The 15,573-nt window shown below is 35.6% G+C and overlaps 1 protein-coding gene across 6 annotated transcripts in view; it reads right to left on the reverse strand.

Moving 5' to 3' along the window:
- Nucleotides 1-15,573, reverse strand: part of garnl3 (GTPase activating Rap/RanGAP domain like 3) — a 55,379-nt gene that overhangs the window by 4,722 nt on the left and 35,084 nt on the right. For 5 of the 6 annotated variants that reach the window (XM_026211695.1, XM_026211690.1, XM_026211693.1 and 2 more), the window contains 21 exons: nt 15,358-15,384; nt 15,144-15,219; nt 14,727-14,825; nt 14,512-14,615; nt 11,841-11,949; nt 11,606-11,651; nt 11,286-11,392; nt 10,736-10,851; nt 9,497-9,619; nt 9,323-9,397; nt 9,123-9,237; nt 8,016-8,042; nt 7,724-7,828; nt 6,927-7,043; nt 5,960-6,135; nt 5,654-5,812; nt 5,022-5,088; nt 4,839-4,946; nt 4,618-4,736; nt 3,711-3,846; nt 3,373-3,432 (listed from right to left, as the gene is read on the reverse strand). In XM_026211695.1, the coding sequence (XP_026067480.1) occupies nt 3,373-3,432; nt 3,711-3,846; nt 4,618-4,736; nt 4,839-4,946; nt 5,022-5,088; nt 5,654-5,812; nt 5,960-6,135; nt 6,927-7,043; nt 7,724-7,828; nt 8,016-8,042; nt 9,123-9,237; nt 9,323-9,397; nt 9,497-9,619; nt 10,736-10,851; nt 11,286-11,392; nt 11,606-11,651; nt 11,841-11,949; nt 14,512-14,615; nt 14,727-14,825; nt 15,144-15,219; nt 15,358-15,384 (2,071 nt within the window). The remainder of the gene's footprint in view (nt 1-3,372; nt 3,433-3,710; nt 3,847-4,617; nt 4,737-4,838; nt 4,947-5,021; nt 5,089-5,653; nt 5,813-5,959; nt 6,136-6,926; nt 7,044-7,723; nt 7,829-8,015; nt 8,043-9,122; nt 9,238-9,322; nt 9,398-9,496; nt 9,620-10,735; nt 10,852-11,285; nt 11,393-11,605; nt 11,652-11,840; nt 11,950-14,511; nt 14,616-14,726; nt 14,826-15,143; nt 15,220-15,357; nt 15,385-15,573) is intronic. The other variant, XM_026211692.1, reaches the window with a different exon arrangement.

Consider the following 15,573-nt stretch of genomic DNA (forward strand, 5'->3'; position numbering starts at 1 on the left):
GATGAGCCTACATTAAGCGTGCATTTGTGGAATAACTAAAACACAGTTTAATGTAATCCTGATGCAACAGTCTTTTAGTAAACATACACTACCATTCAAAAGTTTAGGTTCAGTAATTAATTTATTACAATGTTTTTGAATTGTTAAGCTCTTAACTAGCAATGTTAGGGAAATATTATAAAAAAAATAAAATAAAATCAAGTTTCATTTGAATATATTTAGCAATCTAGTGTATTCCTGTGATGACAAAACAAAATTTTGCAGCCATTACTTTTCAGTGTTGCTTGATCCCTTAGAAATCAGTCTAATATGCTTATTTGGTGCTCAAGAAACATTTATTTTACTACTTCTCTTTTTTTCATGATGTTGAAAATAGTTGTGCTGCTTAATTTTTTTTTTTGCGGAAACTTTGATAAATTTTTTCTTCAGTATTCTTAAAAAAAGACACAGCTGAAAGGAACAGCATTAATTTGAAATGGAAATACAATTTAAAATTATAATTATAAATGTTTTATTGTTTATATGTTTAAATGCATGCTTGCTGAATGCAACTCCACTCTACAATACCCATAAGTATTGCAACATTGGTACCCACCTCGGCCATTTTAACTCAAGTTTTCTTATAATTTGATTTCTGTTTTTGTTTAGTCCTGGCCAATGTGTTCCAAAATCCCACTCCAAATTGCTACTGTGTTCTGATTGTCTTTGAGTGTGTCACACTGCTTTTTCATGTTCAGACAGACAAATTGCTCGGATCAGGAAACTTATCACATCACGTCTGATTAGAGCATGTCTATTTTTACAGCATATTTTTCCCTCTCCAAAGTGTGGGCTTCAGACTCATGACTTGGACTTGAGTCAGACTGGAGTCTGTTTTTAGACTTTTGTAATTACTTGTGACTCAACTCAAACTTGATCTGATGACTCCAGTTCACAGACTGACATAGTTAATTTTTGGGTGCACTGAGCCTAATCTCACATTTACATTTGTCAACTTTGGAAACATTCGGAGCCAAATTAGGTAAAACAGTCAGTTCAACCCAAATAAAGCCCACCAAATTGGAACAGGAATGGGGTTTTTGGGAAATGTGATGGTCCACAACCAGAACAGTCTGATTGGTTAGGACTCTATGTTTACTGCATGAAAATTATGTTTTTACAGTACAAGTCTATAAGGTAAATGTACAGCACCACAAATTTATCACAGTCTTGTAAAACAATGACTTGACATCATGTAGATAGCTAAAAGAATTTTGAATAGATAGTCTCTAATACCCATTCCTCAGAAACTAGGGCAAGCACATGGGAAGGGAAGAGGGGAAGAGGGGAAGAGGGGAAGAGGGGAAGAGGGGAAGAGGGGAAGCCACTTAATCAGTGCTGACTGTCTGTCTATGTTAATGAAGTATTCCATGAACCACTTTTTGGTCATTTTGGGCAGAGCGGGAGCAGGAAATTATTGAAACGCAAGGCCACTGGACCAACATGGAGTTATAAATCAACCTGAAGTGTCACCCCACCGGTGTCTTTATAATAAACACTTATTTCTTTATAATAAAGAACCAACACAATACTAATAATACAAATTAAACATAAACATTGACAAACCTTAAGAAATACTACCTTCTTACTTACAGTACTGGCATTTTTGGTTAATAAACTACACAGGCATAGTAATTCAGAGCAAATCATTCACACGCATTAGTAGCAACAAACAAGAATCTTGAAAACTGCAGTCATGTTAGATAAAAGAGCAAGGATCTGGTTAGAGACATGACAGTGTCAAACAGCATACACCAGGCAAGGAAGAATGCTTCCCCTTTAAGCTAATTTAGAATAATTAGAGAGCCATATTCAAACACAGGTCTGTTTTGTTATAAATTCATGCGTTTGTCTGGAATACACTGAAAGTATTCCAATGTCATCTTTGTACCATGGAACAGCAAGTTGGTAAATAAACATATATAAACAAATTGTATTGTGTGTGCATGTGTGTGCATATATATATATATATATATCTATATACACACATACATATATATACACATACATACATACAGGCGCACACAAACACTACCATTTAAATTTGGGTCAGTAAGAAATTAAAGGTACACCATGTAACTTTTTTTTTTCTTTCAGAATTTACAAAATGTGCAATTATATTATGAATCTGTCTTCCAAAACGTTTTTTTGTCATATCCTGAATTATTAGGGCATGACTACAATAAGTGACTATTTAGACAGAACAGAACGGCAGCTGCTGAAGAGTTGTTTACATGAAATTAGTCATTAACATTAAATTACAAAACCGTTATTTAAAATGAATAACATTTCACAACATTACAGCTTTCATTAAATTTTTTATCAAATCAATGCATCCTTGGTAAGCATAAGATACTTTTTTTTTTTTTAAAACATAAAATAATCTTACCAAACCCCAAATGGTAGTACAGGTAAAAGAATACTAATCCAATTTGATTTATACAGATTGAAAGAAAATAAAAACATACAACCAGAAATGGTAACACTTGACAATAAAGTGAAATTAGCTGAATTGAGCTAATGCATCATGCATTTACAGCATTAATTAATCCAGGTTAATATTAATTTATAAATATAACATTGATAACTATTCATTTATGTTTGTGGAAAAACACTCATTTTTATACTGCTTGAAATTTTAGTAATGAATTTGAAGACAGAACATATTAATAAATGCTGTAAAAGTACTGTGTATTTTTAGTTCATGATACCAAATCCATGCACTAATGTTAACAAATTGAGCCTTATAGTAAAGTGTTACAAATCTGGGTACAACACAGTCTTGTTGTATTGTAAATGTTATGTTGAGATGATTAATGGTTATCCGTCTATTTCCCATGGTGCAAAAATGGCAGCCACAGACAGTTGGCTGGATGTTTAAAAACACCAGGATGTGGATTTTGTCACAGCCCCTTGATGGCCCTCTTCAGGCCTTGTGTGTAGACAAAAGTGCTAAGCTCTGGAGGGCCATCCAGACCGCGCATGTGTATGTATGAAGAAGGGCTCTGACAAAAGTATCCATGGTGACACAGCGATCTGTAACTCATGCTGCAGCAAATGTGTCCCATTTCCCTAAAGCGTCTGTTCAGCCATCTCCCACCTCTCATTCACTTCAGTTTCTCTCTACTGTTCATTTCTTTCCTAAAGCCTCAAGCCACGATTTTTATTCTGTGAGACTGCAAGAAGGAAGGGACACATTATGTAAGCTGCATTTTTCACTCAACACCGTCTGCATGCGTCTGTTAATTGAATAATAGACTGGGTGAGTCTCCGTAGTAGCGTGCATTAGCGAGGCAGCATGGGAAATGTAGGCAACAGAAGTGCCTGCAGTACCTTCAGAGTCTTTAGACATGTAGAGGGATAGCTTGGTGCCGTAGGGGATCCGAATACAATCTGGACCAGGGATGGAAAAGAGCAATATATCAACCCAACCCACACACAGATTAAAACACAAATACATCGTAAGACAATACACACACACACACACAGACTGATGACTTGCATACAAACCTCATGACCAGAAGAAATGCAACATATCTTATACTCGGGGGCAATAGGCAAATTTGCCCAAACTGACAAATCCTGAACGCAAATACCCATGTTTAACCTCTATATTAAGTTTAATAGCATGGGAATTCGGTGCAATTGTTCCATCAAGAGCAGAAGCCTACCATCTCCAAGCGGCGAAGGGAAGACAGGCATCTCGTAACCGGTTGGAGTCTGAGGGGAACTCTGGGAACTAGTGTCTCTGGAGCTACAGTTGGAGGCAGAGTTTATAGGTGCTGACGAGATGAAATAGATATCAGACTACAGAAAAAAGAGAGGAAGAAATAACAAGATAAAAACTGTATGAAATGTGAAAAGACTGATAAATGTTTGTATGAATGATTTGTATAATTTATACAGAAGAATGATTTATAATTATTTAATAAATATTATTTATTTATACAGAATAATGCATATTATAAAGGAGACTATGTCATCAATACGTTTTCTACTGTTGTTAATAAATTTTTTCATTTGTTAATTCTGGGATTTAAAAAAAATACATTTACATTTTTATTCAGAAAAGATGCATTAAATTGATCAAAAGTGACAGTAAAGACTTTTAAATTGTTGCAAAAAAAAGTATAATTTTGAACTTAATATTCCTCAAAGAATCTTGAAAAATCGTTCATGGTTTCCACAAAAAATATTACGTTTTTCAAAATTGATAACAATTTATTTTTCCATTACAGAAATCAATTATATTTTTAAGATTTATTTTTGCCTTTATTTTTCTGCCCTCAAATTGGGACGCCAATATCGCAACTGCGCACCGACTATAACTTAGATTTTATTTTATAAATATATTACAATATAAATTATTGTAAATTATAATACTATTACTGTTTGTCATGTATTTTACTTTGTAGTGTATCAAATAAATGCAGTCTTATGGATTAAACAGTCTTAAAGATCCCAAATATTGAAAAAGTAATCTAAGTAGAGTGTAGTAGTATTATAAAAGATTTTAAATATGGTTTCAGACTGTACAATAGGTATTCTTAGGTAGAACCTTATGTCAAGAACACTTACTCTGGACGCCGTCAGTTGCAATTCTGGAACGACAGCTGTATATACTAGGTTTCCATTAACAACTAGTCGAATCTCTATGGAGTCAGTGGTGAATGCAAGGATATACGGGAACGCACACACTGTGACACAGGAAATTACAGAATAGAGAGACATCTCAAAAATGTTGAACTATAGAAAAATTTGTAATAACAAAGGATATTCAAGATCCTAAAGGTACTGACCAATAGCATTGGGCATTTGGTTCCAGCTGAAATGGAAGTCTGAAGTATTGGGCTGAATCATGGGTGTTGCTCCATTGAACGGACACACCTTCTTATAGACACAGATATCTGTTAAAAGAAAAGTCCAGCTTTAGAGAATCTGACTATGCAGATGCAATCACTGACACTGTAATAGACACTAACTGTTATAGCAAAGAAGAAGTCCAGCCTCTCCATCTTCATACACATCTATGGCAGCAACAAAGTTCACCTGGAGAAAAGTAATAGACACTCATGTTACCAATCAAAAACTGACACTGTGTACACTTCTGTTAATAAGTTTGGCTCAGTAAGATTTTTTTTCTTAGCTGCATTTATTTGATCAAAATACAGTAACAGTATAACAATTTAATGTGTTTTCAATTTGAATAAATTTTAACAATGCATCTTTTTCCTGATAGCAAAGCTGAATTTTCAGTAGTCCTAACTCCAGTTGTCAGTGTCACATGAACCTTCAGAAATCATTTTATATACTGATTTGCAGCTCAAGAAACATTTCTTGCTAATATCAATGTTGAAAACAGTTGAGCTGCTTAATATTTTTGTGAAAACTGATACATTTTTATCCAGATTCTTTGATGAATAGTTCAAATGAACAGCATTTATTTAAAAAAGAAATATTTTGTAAAATTCTAAATATCTTTATTGTCACTTCTGATCAATTAAGTGCATCATTGCTTAATAGAAATATATATTTTATATAAAAAAGAATAATCTTCCTGACCACAAATGGGAGTGTATGTTTGTATTCAAGCAAACATGTTTGTATTTCTCACCCGGTTGGCGTCTACATGGTGTAATCTGTAAGCATCTCCTGTACTCTCATTGATCAAGTCAAACTGATGTCTGTAGGCCACACAGATCATGTGATCATTCTCTCCTGTTGGGCCATCAACCAGGGCCATGACCACCGGTGAATCACATAAGCAGATCTCCTGAGAAAGGAGACAGCAAACATTCAAACTGTTGAGAGCTTTTGAAAAATGTGTCTGTGAGAACCGTTCTTATACACTACAAGTGGCAATAAAATGCCGTTAACTTCAATGCATGACATGTGTTAGAGCGCTGGATCTGTCTTATACCCGTATGTACTGGAACTCTTCCACAGGTGAGTCAGTAGTCCCTGTGACTGTAGCGAAAGAGCTGAGGCAATCCAGGCGTGACTGTTTCCTGGTGATCAGGAGGAGCTTGTTTCTTATCGCCACAACGATTCGGAGCTCCACCCCATGGTGCGTGTTTATGGAGTAGAGATGGCAGCCTGAGGAAACACATTTCTGTTACTTGATTGCGATGATCTTGGAAAGCATCTAATTTATTAGATAATTATTCAATTCTTTAAGAACCTTCAAATTTGTCAAATACACAGCATAGCTTTAATAAGATCTAAGGGAAAAAACACCCAAAAATAAAAAATTCCATCATTCACCTTAATGTCGTTCCAAACCCGCGAGACCTTTGATCATCTTTGGAACACAAATTAAGAAATTTTTGATAAAATCCAAGATATTTTTGATCCTTCAGAGACCACAATAGAACTAATATGTTCAGGTCCATAAAGGTAGTAAGGACATCATTAAAATAGTTCATGTGACATCAGTGGTTCAACCATAATTCTAATAGTTAGGTGTTATTTTTAGTTTTCTTTGGTACAAAACGGATTCTCGTGGATTCATAAAATTAAGGTTGAACCACTGATGTCACATGGATCATTTTAATGATGTCCTTATTAACTTTCTGGGCTTTGAATGTTTCAGTTGTGTTGCTGTCTATGCAGGGTCAGAAAGCTATTGGATTTCATAAAAAAATCTTCATTTCTGTTCTGAAGATAAACAAAGGTCTTACATTTTTGAAGCAACATCAGGCTAAGTATTTAATGACAGAATTTGAAAATTGGGTGTACTACCCTTATAACTACTTTGAAATAGAACATTTCAATTTCAGAATGTTGCTTCACCAACACTCATGTTTAGAATTTAAATAATACTGTCCAATTTTAAATCCTTTCAAATATTTGTGATGGTGATGATGACTAAAGTCCTTCTTTCGTACCTTTGGTTTTCTCAAGCTTGTTCTCTCGACTGTCACACTTGGTGCGGACAAGCTGTCGCTCCTCTATCCCCCGTTTGAGCGTGCTCAGTCTGTAAACATACAGTCGAGCATCTTTCCCTGCAACACAATTGAAATTGGATATAAAGCGATTGGAATTAAAGCTTAATTCGATGTAAAGACTCGAGCACTCCGGTTCAGTTTGAATATTCACATGAGTGTGATTTCTTTAGCTGTTTAGTGAATTCTACAAACAGCAGCTTTCAGAACCGTGACTATAAGATAATGGCTGGCAACAAATGAGAGACCCGTCTCATCAAAATGAATGACATCTCAGCTAGTGCAGCATGTTTGGTTTTCAAATGCCTGTCGTAGTGAATAAAAGTTGCTTGGTGACCGAGTTGATAACCAATTCATTATTTTCCCACTATAGAAGCTGTGCTTTCCAACGAGAGTGAGAGTTTGCTGTACACCGTCTTGAACTAATGATCAAAATATAGAAAATGGCGGTAGACTTTAAATTACATGGATCTCTAGTCTGGGCTCCTCTTTATAATGAGCAATAAGTCAGATGCTGCCTGCATGTGTGTGTGTTTGAGATATTATTTTCTGCTATTCCCTGTTGGCTAAAGATGCTCATTAGAGCAAAGACCTACAGTTTCCTGGCTTTGGTCTCTTTCTTTCTCACGCTCTTTTCTGTCTCTTTTCTGGCTGATCATTTCACACCCTTTCTTCTACCCACATATGAACTGTCTCATATTCATATGCTCATGTAAATATAAAAACAACACACAGCTTACCCTTATCTGCTCTTGCAATGAGGAGGTCCTGAGGTTCAAGCACGTGCATTTGTTTGACAGTCAAGGTTTTGTCAAATACCTGCACTGGAGGCAGGGTTGGTGAATCTAGATCAGCATGAAAAGCAAGATTAGTTTGTGGTCTGCATGGTAACTCAATCCCCCACTGAGATTTGCTTGCTTTGATTAATAAACACATTTGATAACTATCACTGTAAAAACATACTGGGTTACATTCTTTCTAATATTTATAAGCATTTGTTTCTTCTGTAGTATATGGTTTTGCTTTACATACCTGCATTGGAGAATAGTGGATCTGAGGCTAAAAGGGAAGATAGAGGTAATCAAATGTAAGTTTTTTAATAACAATAAAGTTGCTTGAACACTACCATTCAAAAGTCTGGGGTCAGTTTTAAGAACTGAATACTTCCTTATTCAGGAAGGACACATTTAATTGGTCAAGAGTGCAATTAAAGTGATCTATACAGTTACAAAATGTATATAAAGGCTATTTTTTTGGAAGAATCATGAAAAATGTATCATTCATTAAAGGCTATTCATCAAATAAATAAATAAATAAAATATCCTAAAGCATTGTTTCCTTAAAAACATTAAGCAGCAAAGCATATTAGAATAAATAGAAATAGTTCTGAATAATCTGAAGACTGTTCAGCTTCACTATCACAGCAGTAAATTACATTCTGAAACATTACAACAGACAAATCATATTTTAAATGATAATAATTCATAATCCAGATTTAAACAAAAAAACGTTGGTGCACAAATTGTCGGTACTAGTATTTTAGTGCATTTAGTCAGTCTGTAAATTTGTCTGCCTCTTCTCATTGTTCTTTTTTATTGTAAAGGAAAAAGCAGCATCAGAGTTTCTTTTTGCGTTCCATACTTTCAGCCTGATCTCACAGCAATTCTCTTTTTTTCAGAGGTGGCTAATTCGTATGAATTTGTAAGACCTCATTCGTACGAATTCATACGATTTGTCCTAAATCGTATGTATTTTACGAGTTGCGTAATTCGTATGAATTTGTATGAATGACCTACACCTAACTCTGCCCCTAAACCTATGCGTCACTGAGGTCTAGACAAATCATACAAAATTGTAAGAGTGAGGTCGTATGAATTAGCCACCTCATAAAATACGTACGAATTGGTAGGAATTGAAACACCCCCCCCACCCACCCCTGGAATTTCTCTCTTTTTTTTGTTTTAACTGTCCTTTTTAATGTAATACTTATTGTATGATTATTAAATATTAAGTGTTCATTAATACAATCTATCAAAAAACAGCTGGTCAAAGTTACATTCAGTCTGTCTCCACATGTCATTTGTAAGAAAACGGCTCCTCTGTCCAGTTGTATTGTTTCTCATGAAAAAGCATTCTCACCCTCCAGCAGCATGACCCCTGCTGAATCTGTGGCCACCAGTAATGACTGTCCCCACGAATCTCCACAGACTATATCATACGGGAAGCTACTGCAGAATGACTGTGACTCCCATGGCTGCAGAGAACATGGCAACACACAGTTAGAGATGAACCGTACGCAAAATAACAGCATCCATCTCACTTTCCTCTTGCTCTCTCACCTCTTTTCTGCAAAGACCAGTGGTGACTAAACTGGTGGGTGCATCCCCTCGAACTATAGTTTTCAGCTTCAAGGCCTGGACGCAATATTATATCTATTAATGACATTACTCATATTGTGACATTGTCTTTTTAATACCATATATGTATATTTTTTTGGTATTTCTACATCCTACCTGTCCCACTCGAACAAACTCAGCCTGGCGTGCCTCTTCTTTTTTACGGGCGGATTTGGGCGACTCTGGCAGTACATCGCTGAATGAGCGTCGGTTCAGCATGTTCTGCGGAGAGAAGGGAACCTACAGGAGCGGTATACAGATAAAGATGTGTCTGAGAGACTGACCCAGAAACAGACACAAAGACAGAGCAAAGCAGAAACTAACTAATTCTTACACCACCGTCCCTAACCAGCCATCATAGACAGAGTTAAGAATCAAATAATGATGGTCTCTACTAATTCTGCTTCTACTATTGAACACTCATTTATGATTATTTTTTATGAAGAACTGTTTCAAAAGATTGATTTGTTAAAAAATGTTATCAGTTGTCTTGCAGCATATGAGAGCAACACAACAGAAAGGTTTACTGTGAGATGAAAGTAAGATTTTAACTAAACAACACAAAGACAGACTTTGTATTGTTTAGTTAAAATTACACTCTTTCATTAAAATAAATGGAACTTGTGCTCGATTCCCAACTCTAGTAAATGAAGAAATAGAAGAACCCTAAAACAGGAACAGTAACAGATAACAATAAAAAGACAAGTGTCTTACTCTAGCAACTGACAGGGGGCTGCCAAACAGCGGTTTAGAAGAGTGATGTATATATGACTAAAAATGAACTGTGCAAAAAAACAGTGCAAAACATATGAAAATACATGGCAGAAAAGGAAATGAGGTAACAGTCTGAGGATGAACATAGTGAAATACAGAAAAGTATTAAGCTAGATTAGTGCTTTCAACCTTTTTCAATCCCCTTTTTCAAGGCCCTTCCTTGTCCATAAAAGTATTTGAAGGCCCCACGACTATTTCAGTTGTTTGTAATTTACTAGATAGGGATTTTTTTTAAAAATGTATAATTTCATCACAATTTCTAACAGAACATTATTTTTTTTTTAGTTTAGCATAACTAGAAAAATATGCATTAATTCTAAAAAAAGTTTATTGTAATTAAAAGATTGCATTTTCAGGTCTATTAATCACACTATTAAAATTTGGCTTCCTCATATATCATATTTTTTTAAGACAATGGGAACGCTGATTCTTTAAAAGGAAAAGAAGATTTTGAGGTGAATTAAAGTAAGACATATCTACATTTCTTTTGGCTTACTGGCTTATTCTGAGCCCCCTTTGTCAGTTTGCTGAGGCCCCCTAGTGGGCTCCGCCCACTGATTGTGAAACACTATGTGTCCATACCTTGGGCATGTCAGGCATTAGATCCTGGTTCAAGGATCTGATCAGCATGTCCAGCGTGCGCTGACGTTTCTGAGCAAAAGTGGGGGTCTCAAGAGTGGCTTTTTCTCCATTTATTACTATAGGAGACAGAAGGATAAAGGTAGCAGTATTACGTAACAGAATTCCCCTTAGGAAACAGCATGACACATTTTACAAGCTCTGTTTAATGAAAGCATCTGCTTTACGGAGTTCATGAGCCAAAACATACCAATAAAGCTGGCAAGAGAAAACTACAGGTGTATATTCTAACAGGAGGTCTGTGTAAAGCAGACAACATGAAATGACATTTGCTATGCATTTAAAATTATGTAATCTATTTTGACTGGCTGGGACATGAAATATTAGTAGTCTTAGATTTGATGGCTTAAATTAACTGTCATTCATAGGCTGTGATGTGGCTGGTGTGCACAGGCTTGGTTACATCAGCAGAAAAGTGATGTTTCAGGGGAAAGTTGTTATATTTTGGTGAAAGATTATGAACTCAACTTTAGGTAATGGGGAATTTACTAACATTTAACTAGTAAAAAGTCCCTGAACTCCTGGTGGTGTGTGAACACTGGAGGGGAAGGGAGCGGTGGGCCGAACAGGGGCACACTCTCCTCTGAGAAAATCTTCAACCTGCAACAAAACAAAATGATTAAGAAACAAATAATATACACTGCCATTCAATTTTTTTACGTTTTATTTTTTATGTTTTTGAAGTCTAAAATATTATAAATCTTACTTCACCCAAACTTTGGAACAGTAGTGTATATTGAATATATTATAAAAACAACATTTAACATATGCTATGCATAAAATGTAAAACCTCAAATATACACATATACATACCTGTAACTATCATTCTGGCTATTATATCGAACTAAGGCAAAAATATCTGTGGTTTATGTAAAGGAAATTATACAATTGCTTGATGTGCAAAACTGCTAAAATGTATTTACATGTATTTTTAATCATTGTCTAGTAAAAAATAAAATCAAATAAAAAAATCACCCATAAATAGCCTAATTGCTGTCACTGAGTGACTCATTTAATCATTTCCACTCAGCTTGAGGATGAAGGATACGTGTGAAATGGGAGCGAATCATAGAGGGTTTGAAGGACGGAGAGGCGTCATCTCCCTCCTGAAACACAATGGTCACAATGTCGTTCCCAATATGTCTCTTCCTCTCGACCTGTACAGATTGAAATAATGAAAGCTATAATCATGCATTCATGAGACCACATTTTTAAAAGGCTGCTTTTGTTATCTCACACTATTACACCAACTTTCTTTCTCTCCAGTATGAACAAATGTTTAATTTTGAAAAGAGAACATGCCCATGTGTGTGGGTTTGTTAGTGCGTTTGGTCTGTGTGCATGTGTGGATATTCAAAAGCTGCTGTATGACCTCTGACACCTCCAGCCTGTTAGCCAGAAAGCATAATTGAGCTTGTTAATGAGTCTGGACCATTATGGTCGGAAAGGAGCTTTTATCTTTTATCTTAACAGGACACACACACACACACACAACCATCCCCTTAAAGCTCAATTACTACATGGCTGCTTTTCACCTGCCCCTCTCCACCAGCTAGTATCTCTCTGATTCTCTTTCTCTCACACACACAAACACATGATACATGCGCGTGACCGTGAGCTGTGACAGGAATGAGAATTTACTTATTGCATCGACAGATTCATTTTGACTAAGAGCTCAATTATGATTCTTTCCCTCTTCCCCTCTTCCTTACACAAGAGCATACTTCCAGTGACATAACCTGTAAAACACTTGAACAACAGCAACATGACTGACTCTTACATGTTTTTAGCATCTGACAAGCAGGGTTGAGTCTTCTACGATCAGTCAGTTATCTCAAAAAACAACTCATGTTTTTCCAAACCCATATGTTGTTCATTCCGCAGTGAATTTTTTGTCAGTAACGTAGAGAATTTCCAAAATTGTGAATAAAATTACCTGAAAACAATTATTTTTTAGCTTTGCTTCAGCAATATACAGTAAGTCAATTTCATAGCACAGGTAGAGTCATGATTATGTTCCACTGAACACATGGGATGAAAACTCCTTGCTTCATGTACAAATAGTTTTTTGATGTGTTAATTTGTTAATTAATTTGCATAATAAAATGTAGCATTTTTGAATCAGTAAATAACAACTTAGATATCTTATGATTTACAGCTATTTACACATTCAAAAATGTTTCAGATTCAGAAAGGTTACATATTCAAAAATGTTTCTCACACAAATCTCATTAGTTCAAACTAGTTGAAATATATCACACAAGTCACTTTTATGGTAATATGCTGTTTTTTTTCTGTTTGTAGCTTGACAGATGTTGTTACTATAAACTGTCCTTGATGGAAAATAACTGTAAAGGTCCTTCTAATCATTTGAAACTCATGAACGACATGAGGGTGAGAAAAATATAACTGAATTTCCTTTTTTTTATGAGTGTGAACTCTCCCTTTAAAAAGAGTTTTCTTTCAAGAAAAGACTTGTGAACTCTACTTGATTTCTGAATCTTTTAACCGTTTGGTTTGTCTGCATGCTTTTAGGGGTCGACAAGAGACTTCTGGAGCGCATCAGCTTTCCTGCTCTTTTGATGAGCGGTTCAGCACTGGTAAAAGGGAGGTTATAGACACGAAGGGCTGAAGAGGCTCTTGGCTGTAGAGTGCCAAGACCTTAAACCGACACAAATACTTTGAAAATCCTGCTATTGTGAATGTTTCCACAAGCACTTCTGTGCACAAGTGCACTACTTGTACTAAATCAGACATATGATCTGATAGAAAAAGTGAGAAACGGAATGAGAGAGAGAGAGAGAGAGAGAGAGAGAGAGAAAGAAAGAAGGATTGCTGTGTGTGATATAATCAAGAGAAGAGGGGGGATATGAACTGAGAGAGAGTGAAGTGATTGACGCTTGATGTAATCAGGATATGGAGCTGAGGGGGGAAGGGGGAAAGGCAGCAGAGAAACAAGAGGGAGAGACTGACCGCTGTGATGTCCAGCGCTTTTGGATGTTAAATATAGCCTGTTTTCCCCTCACCACCTACTGAGCTACAGACTGCCTCCTTTCTGCCTCAACAAACACACGCAGCTCCCATCTCTTTTGCTATCATTCAAATTTCTCTTTCATTCCTCCTTCTCACTGTCTGTGTCCTCTGCCCTCTATTTGTCTTTCTCTTATTCTGTCTATAGTACTACATGGATGTATTTGTGTGTGTGTGTGTGTTTTTGTGACATATCAGGACACAACTCTGTATAATGACATGGGTATAACACAGGTGAGGGTGACTTATGAGGACATAACCCATGTCCCCATTTTTCGAAACACTTATAAATCATACAGAATTAGTTTTTTTGAGAAAGTAAAAATGCACAAAGTTTCCTGTGAGGGTTAGGGTTGGGTGTAGGGTTGGTGTAGGGCCATAGAATATACATAGAAAATCCTGTTTGGATAGTGCTCATATTGGGAATGGCCTGATAATGATACTGATAATATGAAAACCTGATAAATATTGTCATGATTGATAAATGACACATTCAAATTATATACTATATCGTCTAAATAAATTTAAATCAAAACATTAAAAAGTAAAATTAGTCATTTTAAATGTGACTAGTGAATTTAGACACAACATTATAATCTTCAATAAAAGACCCCAAACTTCAAAGAGAAAAAAAACAATATAGTACAAATAAACTGTGTATCTTATAGCTTATGAGTTCTTTATCTCACCTGTTGTTTGTTCTCTTTCGAATAAGGTAACATGGTGGAAACATGGAACATGAGCTCATGACCCTGATAGACTGTGTAGATGGAATTTATTCCTGTAGTGTCGTCTAAACAGATGAAGAGAGAACATGAATAAGCAAAATTCACTTGAAAGGAAAAAATAATATTCCACTGTTAAAGACTATTTGACCATCTGTAAAGACAATTTTTTGTCCTACTCTTAGTGTCCAGTCCTCCTCGATACCCTGCCCAGCCCTGCAGACAGATCGTGTCACCAAGGAGATTCAGAAATTTATCAAAATTCTCACTTCCTGATTCTGAAAAAATACAAAATAAAATACAAAACCAACATGAACACAGAGCATGAATAAATTTAACAAAAATCAAGGGAACCACCTTGTGCTGTTCAAATGCATATTCTAAAATGAACGTGAATTATAATCAATTGCATTGTTCATTCTTAATATGGTATATTTCTGATTGAAACAACATTCCAATAGAATCACATCTATTTGGCTATTGGTAATTATTATTTAACAGTGTGCATATATTGCACAAATATTGACAGTAGAAAGGGAAAAAGTAAAATATTTTGTATTATGATATAAGCATATTAGGAGTGGTTCTATGCTCACCATTGCTGAACATTTCATCATCCGTCAACTGTCCATCTTTGGCATAAAGAACACCAAATTTAAAATTTACACTGCCCTGTGAGAACACAGAAACATATGTGATGAGCATACATTGGGAAATCATTAACAAACTGATAGAGAAATCATTAAGAAGGTCATTTATTCACATTCGCATACATAAATCAAACACATACACACATTTGACAGTACACACCTCTTGCTCCTCCAGCACCAGTAAGTCCTGCCAACAATAATAATAAAAAAAAAAAAAAAAACATGAATTATATCTCAGTACAATGAATAATTCAGTTTCCAACTAGGTTAAATTTCTAAACACCAGTTAGGAGCACTAATAGTGTGGGTTACACAAACATTACAGAGAGCGTGTTCATGCATTCAAATATCTGAATGCTGCTGACAATGGCCTTTG

The sequence above is a fragment of the Carassius auratus genome, chromosome 30, assembly GCF_003368295.1.
Source record: "Carassius auratus strain Wakin chromosome 30, ASM336829v1, whole genome shotgun sequence".
Taxonomy (NCBI): Eukaryota; Metazoa; Chordata; class Actinopteri; order Cypriniformes; family Cyprinidae; genus Carassius; species Carassius auratus.